Source organism: Epinephelus moara, chromosome 21, assembly GCF_006386435.1.
Source record: "Epinephelus moara isolate mb chromosome 21, YSFRI_EMoa_1.0, whole genome shotgun sequence".
NCBI lineage: Eukaryota > Metazoa > Chordata > Actinopteri > Perciformes > Serranidae > Epinephelus > Epinephelus moara.
The window spans coordinates 338183-345177 of record NC_065526.1 but is presented as its reverse complement, the minus strand read 5'-3'; the positions used below and the strand labels follow the sequence as shown (position 1 = coordinate 345177).

The 6995-nt window shown below is 48.4% G+C and overlaps 1 protein-coding gene across 1 annotated transcript in view; it reads left to right on the top strand.

Moving 5' to 3' along the window:
• Nucleotides 1-3186, top strand: part of si:dkey-154p10.3 (uncharacterized) — a 5187-nt gene extending 2001 nt beyond the window's left edge. The window contains exons 2-3 of the mRNA XM_050033603.1: nucleotides 1155-1637; nucleotides 1900-3186. Coding sequence (XP_049889560.1) covers nucleotides 1182-1637; nucleotides 1900-2643 — 1200 coding nt within the window. The 5' untranslated portion in view covers nucleotides 1155-1181 and the 3' untranslated portion in view covers nucleotides 2644-3186. The remainder of the gene's footprint in view (nucleotides 1-1154; nucleotides 1638-1899) is intronic.
• The last annotated feature ends 3809 nt before the right edge of the window (nucleotides 3187-6995 follow it).

The following is a 6995-nucleotide window of genomic DNA, read 5'->3' as shown; positions in this document are numbered from 1 at the left end:
TGTCCTGTTGTGACCTGTCCTGTTGTGATGTGTCCTGTTGTGATGTGTCCTGTTGTGATGTGTCCTGTTGTGACCTGTCCTGTTGTGACCTGTCCTGTTGTGATGTGTCCTGTTGTGTGAGAGTATGCTTTCACCATAGGCACTGTGTACTCCGGGGCCATCTACTACCACCAGGATGTGTACGAGAAGTGAATGAGCACATTGATTTTCTAGCCTTGGTACTCTCTTCCAGGGCACGTCGGGTACTACTGAGATTTATTTTAATTTTGGTAACAGTGTAGTGTGTGTGTATGGCATTTCACCAATCATAGTGGGCCGCCAGGGCCATTTTTTGTGAGTCCGCGCTGCGGCCGAATCGCGCACGTGACGGATCCAGTAGACATCCAGTATGCGGTCCGGGCGCTACCAAAGACATCAAATTACCAGTGAGCCAACTTACCTTTCTTCAAGTCCAGTCAAGCGTCTCTCAGTTCACTTGAAAAGTCACGTTCTCCCCAGCCTGAGACTAGAGCTGCCCAATCAAAGTGCAAATATGGATTGCGTACCAATCAGAGAGTAGCTTTCCACAGAAACATTTGGCTGCACTCCATTTCGCTCAACTGGTCTGCCGGTCAGGCGGAGTCTGCCCCTCTCCTCTCCTCTCCTCTCCTCTCCTCTCCTCTCCTCTCCTCTCTCTGAAGTCTGGCTGCAAACTTCAACTCCGCCCACCAGGTGCACCGGTTGTTGGAAATTAATTTAAAATACTCAGCTGCCGGCCTTTTTTCCAGCGTTTGTCACTGGTGTGAGAATTGGTTGGGCAGAGTGAGACCGTGAGATGGAAGGTGAATGCGTGTGTTTGACGCCAGATGCGTGAGAGTTGGCAACCCTGGATTCAGTCAGGGACTGTTCATTAGTTTTAAGCCTGGGAGGAGCGTAGGTTTTTAATTTGGACTGAGGGGCAGGGCTTAAAGGTTTAAATGTTCACAGATGGTCTTCTGCAGACCTTGGTTGTAACGCATGGTTATTCAGTTGCTGTTGCCTTTCCATCATTGTGAACCAGTCAGACTGTCCTCCTCTGACCTCGTCACCATGGTGTTTTGGCTCCCTGGGTATTTCCTGTCTGTCAGACCGCCCTCCTGTAGATCAGAGTAACCGAATCATACTTCTGTTTTCAGAGAGCGTCCTCTGCTGCCTGTGATGTTATGGTGATGTCATCATCGGTGAAGCAGCGGTACCGTGACATCAGTCCTGTGACTCTGCAGGTGGTGGGCGGGGCCATGAGCTCCAGTCTGTACTGCGGGGAGGTGGAGGGTCTGTCCGGGGGGCTGGTGGAGTCTTTCCTGGTGGAGCTTTATCGCTGTAAACTCTGTCAGTTCACCTGCAGCCTCAAAGCCACCATCAGCAGCCACCTGCTGCTCAGGCACCGGCCCCCCACCCTCACATACCTGGGGGGTGCTGATGGAGGGGGCGGGGCTGAGGAACGAGAGGAGGCGGGGCTCCAGCGGGGGGTGTCACCCTATCAGCTGGATCTGAATGGAGAATCGAAGCAGAGTGACGAGGACGAGGAGTTTCTGCTCTACAACATGCTGGACAACATGAGCCCGCCCACCTGTGAGATCAGCAGCGAGGGGGGGCTGCAGGTCGCACACACCTGTGAGGTGACACACCTGACACTCAAACATACACAAGACATTTCTCAGTACAAGCCATGCCCAGGTCAGACATGTAGACACACACACACAGGAAGGAAACATTCTCATGTTTACATGAGGTGCTGTTCCACTGTGGCGGTCGGCTCATCGTGGTCACACTGGCGGCGTGCTGACGTCCATCACCTCTGGGTGTCACACTGTTTCATATAAACGTGAGCTGTCCCTTTAAGGTCTGTGGAACTGATGACAGAACGTTTCCTGTCTGCAGGTCAGCACTCTGTTCGAGGAGGAATCTTCCATCTTCCCTCTGAAGGGAGGGTCAGGGGATCTGTCCTGTCCCATCGCCCCCCCTGCCACCCAGGAGGAGATGGCGCAGTCAGCTCACCTCATGACTCTGGGACTGTGTCGCATATCAGCTGCCAAAGCTCCTCCTCCTCCTCCTGCCCCTCCCACCTCCTCCCGCCCCATCCACGCTCCGCTTGATGACTCTGCCCACCTGTCGCAGCCTAGCAATGTGAAGCAGAGCGAGACAGACGGCCAACAGACGAAGACTTCCTCCTGTGGCAAACGGAGGCTGTCGTGTCTCCTGTGTCCTCTGACGCTGCCGTCCAGGCGGCTCCTGGACGTTCATATCCGGTCTCACCGGATGGCCAGTGGGTTCAGCTGCATCCTCTGCAGCTGGACGGTTGACAGCTGGGAGGAGCTGGAGCCTCACTGGAGGAGCCACTGCAGCAGCAGGAGGAGGGAGGAGCAGAGACAGAAGAAGAAGAAGGCGGCGTTGAGGCCGTTCAGTTGTCCCATCTGTCTGAGGACGTTCAGGAGTGCTGCCTCAGGAAACGCTCACCGACAAACACATGACGGCTCCAGTCAGCGTCACCATGGCAACCATTCAGGTGTGAACACTCAGTACATTTACTCAGGTGACGTAGGTCAGTCTGAGTTACAGGTCGTCCACACTCAGATCCAGGTTCTGAACATCTGGAACCATCAGTCAGCTGATCGATTAATCTGAACCTGGTTCTGATCAGTGTCGACCTTGTTTGTCATTTATTTCTGCGTTTTACAGTTTGTACCTGAAGGTAACTGACCTCACTGATCTAAAGTCCAGTTCAGACCAAAGATTCATGACGAGATGAAACAGAGTCAGAACGTCACAGAGAAAAGTATCAGCAGTGTGAACTGGTCGGTCTGAGCTCGACTCAAGCTGGCTGATGGTGTCAACTGACACTCAGCTGGTCAAATGGCCGGCGGCTGGTTTTAACGCACATCACCTGTTTCAACAGCCAGTCAGCTTGTAGTGAAGTCTGCTGGTCAAGTCAAAATGACCACAGACGGCGTGTTGGCTTGCTGCAGCAGGTGCTCCGTCCCCACCGAGTCCTCTGTTTCTGTCCTCACAGTGTGCCGGTGTCAGACGGTGGGTCGCTGCTGCTGCTGGCTGTATGTGCTTATGCCCCGCCCACACACACATTCTCATTGACTGATGAATTGGCGCTGGTTATTTATGGGCGGCAGTAGCTCATGGGCGGCAGTAGCTCAGTCCATAGGGACTTGGGTTGGGANCTCAGGGATTAATAAAGTATAAAAAAAAAAAAAAAAAAAAAAAATTATTATTGTGGCGTATTGATTATGAATACAGTCCATCTGATGCTGGTTTTGTTTCATCACTGTAGCCAGTAGGGATGAGCGAGTACACCACTATCTGTATCTGTATCTGTACTGTATCTGTACTGTATCTGTTCAACCATCTAAATTATCTGTATCCGTATCTGTACTCGGAGTGGGCGGGGCCTAAACCGGAAGTGGTTCACGTGGAACTGGGTGGGGCTTAAATCGGTACATTATTTTAAGTCTGAAATTGATACGGATTGATCAGAAGTTGCTTTATTTATTGTTTATTTGAAAACTATTTACAGAACAGCCTCAGAATTGAGATTCAATGTTTTTGATCACAATAGTAAAGGAACTATTTACAGATCAAGTTTTTTTATAAACTCAGAACATGAATATTTTTAAGTGCATGAATGAATACAACGCATGCAGTAGGAAATTATGAACTACGAAGTATGCATGAACAAGAGTTGTCATACTCAACACAACTTTCTTTTTTATTTATTTTTTTAATTTTTATGATCAAACTGTGATTTTTTTTTTTTTTCAATTATTTATTTATTTTTACTACCTAATGTTCTTGGCTCTTTTTTTTCCACACAAAGTTAAACAATGTTGATTAAGGTGTGTGTGTGTGTCTGTGTCTGTGTCTGTGTCTGTGTCTGTGTGTGCATGTGTGTGTGACTGAGTGACTGTGTGAGAGGGAGAGAGAGAGGTTTTTCTACTGACCAAATAGTCCTATGCTGTTTTTCAGATCTTCATTTACTTTAATGAAGACCAGTTGTTCCACATGGCTAGGGTCTAGGTTTGCTCGCTGTGGACTGACCACATTTCCAGCCGTGCTAAAAACACGCTCAGACTGGACACTAGTAGGTGGGCAACTGAGATGCTGCAGTGCAAAGCGTGTCAAATTGGGCCAGCACTGGAGCTTGCCTGACCAGTATTTCACTGGGTCATCAGTAAGGCTGATGTCCCCATCTGCCAGGTAGGCCTCCACATAACCTGATGGCAAATGTGTCCTCATTGGAGTAGCCGATTTCTTTTTCTGCAGGAAGGACAGGACTGAAGTGCTGCTGGTGGCAGGTGTCTCTTCTGTGTTTCTTGCAGGTGCAGCCACAGGGTCACAGAGCTCCATCCTATGGAATAATGTCCTCTTCAGTGCATCCACATCAACACTGTTTGGGAAACAGCTGGCCTTATATCTGGGGTCAAGGAGAGTGGCGAGCAGAAATGTGGAGTTTGCAAAGATGGGTTCGAAACGCCATTGTAGTTCTTTGCTCAGATTGGCTGCGAGTTTCCTTGCTGCTGCTCCTAACTTTTCCCTGGACTCAGCTGCACCATCCTGGTCCTGCCCCTCTGTGGCATCCTGATCATCATCACCAGCCATGACATGATCAGAGTCATCCTCAGATTCCTCACCAGCTGCACAAGCCCCCAAATGCAGTGACCTGATGATGGAGCACAAGCCATGCAGTAGGGGGATGACCTCAGAGATGGAGGCACTGTGTTTTGAGAGCGCCCGTGTGACCTCCTCAAAAGGACTCAGAACAGTGAGCATGTCTGATGCCAACCTCCACTCATTTGGGTAGATGACTGTTGGAGCTCTACCCATGTTAGACTCCTGTGTCATAATCTGCACAGCCCTGCGCTGCTCCACCAGCCGCTGGAGCATGTAGAACGTATAGTTCCACCTTGTTTTTATATCTGTTATGAGGGTGTGCTGGGGGAGGTTCAACTGTGTTTGCAGCTCATGTAGTCTGTTGTTGGCTTTGCTTGAGCGATGAATATAGCCAGAGATGCTCCTGGCTTTGGACAGAAGGGATGTCACAATCCTGTCCTGCTCCAGTGCCTTGATCACCACCAAGTGAAGCGTATGGGACATGCAACGGATGTGCCCAAATTCACTTAAAGCCTTCACCATGTTGGCTGCATTATCTGACACAACAAACTTCACTCTAACAGGCTGTCCAACAGACTCTTCCCACTCTCTCATCTTTTCTTTCAGGCAGCACAGAATGTTGTTTGCTGTGTGCTCAATGTCCAGCACACCAACATTTAGGAGCCCTGCTTTCCTCTGCACTGATGATTCCCCCACACGTTCACACCAGTGCCCAGTTATACAGAGGTATGCATGGGCATTGTGGTTGCTGGTCCAGAGATCGGTAGTGAGGTTGATGACACCTCCATCAGCTGCCTTGAGTGACTGGACCAGCTCCCCTCTCATTGCCTCATACAACTCAGGCACTACAGTTCTACTGAAATGGTGCCTTGACGGGATCTTATACTTGGGCTGTAAAAAGGCAACAATAGACTTGAAACCTCTCCTCTCCACCACAGAGAAAGGCTCAAGATCAGTGCAGATCATTTTACCAATCATCTCCATAATTTTTTTTGACCGGGGATGGTTTGCAGAGAATGGCTGCTTTGCTGCAAATGCAGTGAGTATTGGTGAAGAGGAGGAAGAAGGTGAGCCCTTAGCAGCACCCAGCTGAACACCAGTGTCCTGAGAAGGAATGCTGCCAGGAGAGGTGGAGGAGGTGGCTGATACAGCGGGCTTTCTCATGTGATGAACATATAACAGATGGTTATGTAGAGATGTTGCATTGTAATGTTTTGGATCTCTACCTCTGCTTATTTTGGACTTGCAAAGCTTACACATGGGTTTGGAGGGATCATTTTCACAAACAGTGAAAGAGTCCCATACTGCAGAGAGAGGGAGAGAGAGAGAGAGAGAGAGAGAGAGAGAGAGAGAGAGAGAGAGAGAGAGAGAGAGAGAGAGAGAGAGGTAACAGTTAAAATATCTACTGTATTCAAAGCCTATATACAGTATATAAAGCTTAATTTGTAATATTTATAATATTATATTTATTTTTATGAACAGCCATATACAATAAAAATATTAATATAGGCTACTTTGTGTGTTCAGCTATATGTGTGTATGTGTGTAAGTGGTCTGTAAGACTGTTTATTTTTTAATGATCTGTGTGAACTTGGTGATTCATGTAAACATCCAGTGATGGCAAACAGGGAAATAATATGTCAGCCTTGTTCACTGTATTCTTCTCAAAAGCACCGCATTCAGTACGAGCAAAGTTTTCCAACTGACTTTACATCACCAGCCAAACTAACAGCAAGCAGATGGTTAAAAAAAAAAAAAAACCCCGACCGGAGTGGAGGCAGTGACTGACGCGACACGAGCCGTTTTCAGCTCTGTCTTGTCAAATGCACCGCATACGTTACGAAATAAGTTCACCAAGTAACTTTAAATATCATACAAACCAAAATAGAGGCGAGCTGAAGAAAACCTAAGGAGTACTGAAGAGAGCAATGTGAGCTAGAGTCAAGCCAAGCACAGAGAGATCAGTCACTGTCTGTGTGTGTGCTAGAGTGGGGCACAACTCTGGTTGCAGAGATATGTCTGTGTGGGGAGGGGCGGGCGCTGTGTGTGACTGGCCAATCACAGAGCGTGAAGACAGTTACCAAATGAGGATTTTCCTTCAGCACGAGCACGGATATTGACGAGTTTTACTCGTATCATGCTCGTACTCGTCAAAAATGCTTTATCCGTACCGGATACTCGTCTGAAACGAGTATCCGGCTCAACCCTAGTAGCCAGTGTCTCACTATCACTATCCTCATTCAGATTTTAAGAAGCTACAAATTATATTCAGCCACAAAATAAGTCTGAAAAGCTGCAAATCAGAACGAAGTACAGAGAGTTGTTGCATAGAGATGATACGCCGTCTCATGGTGGTC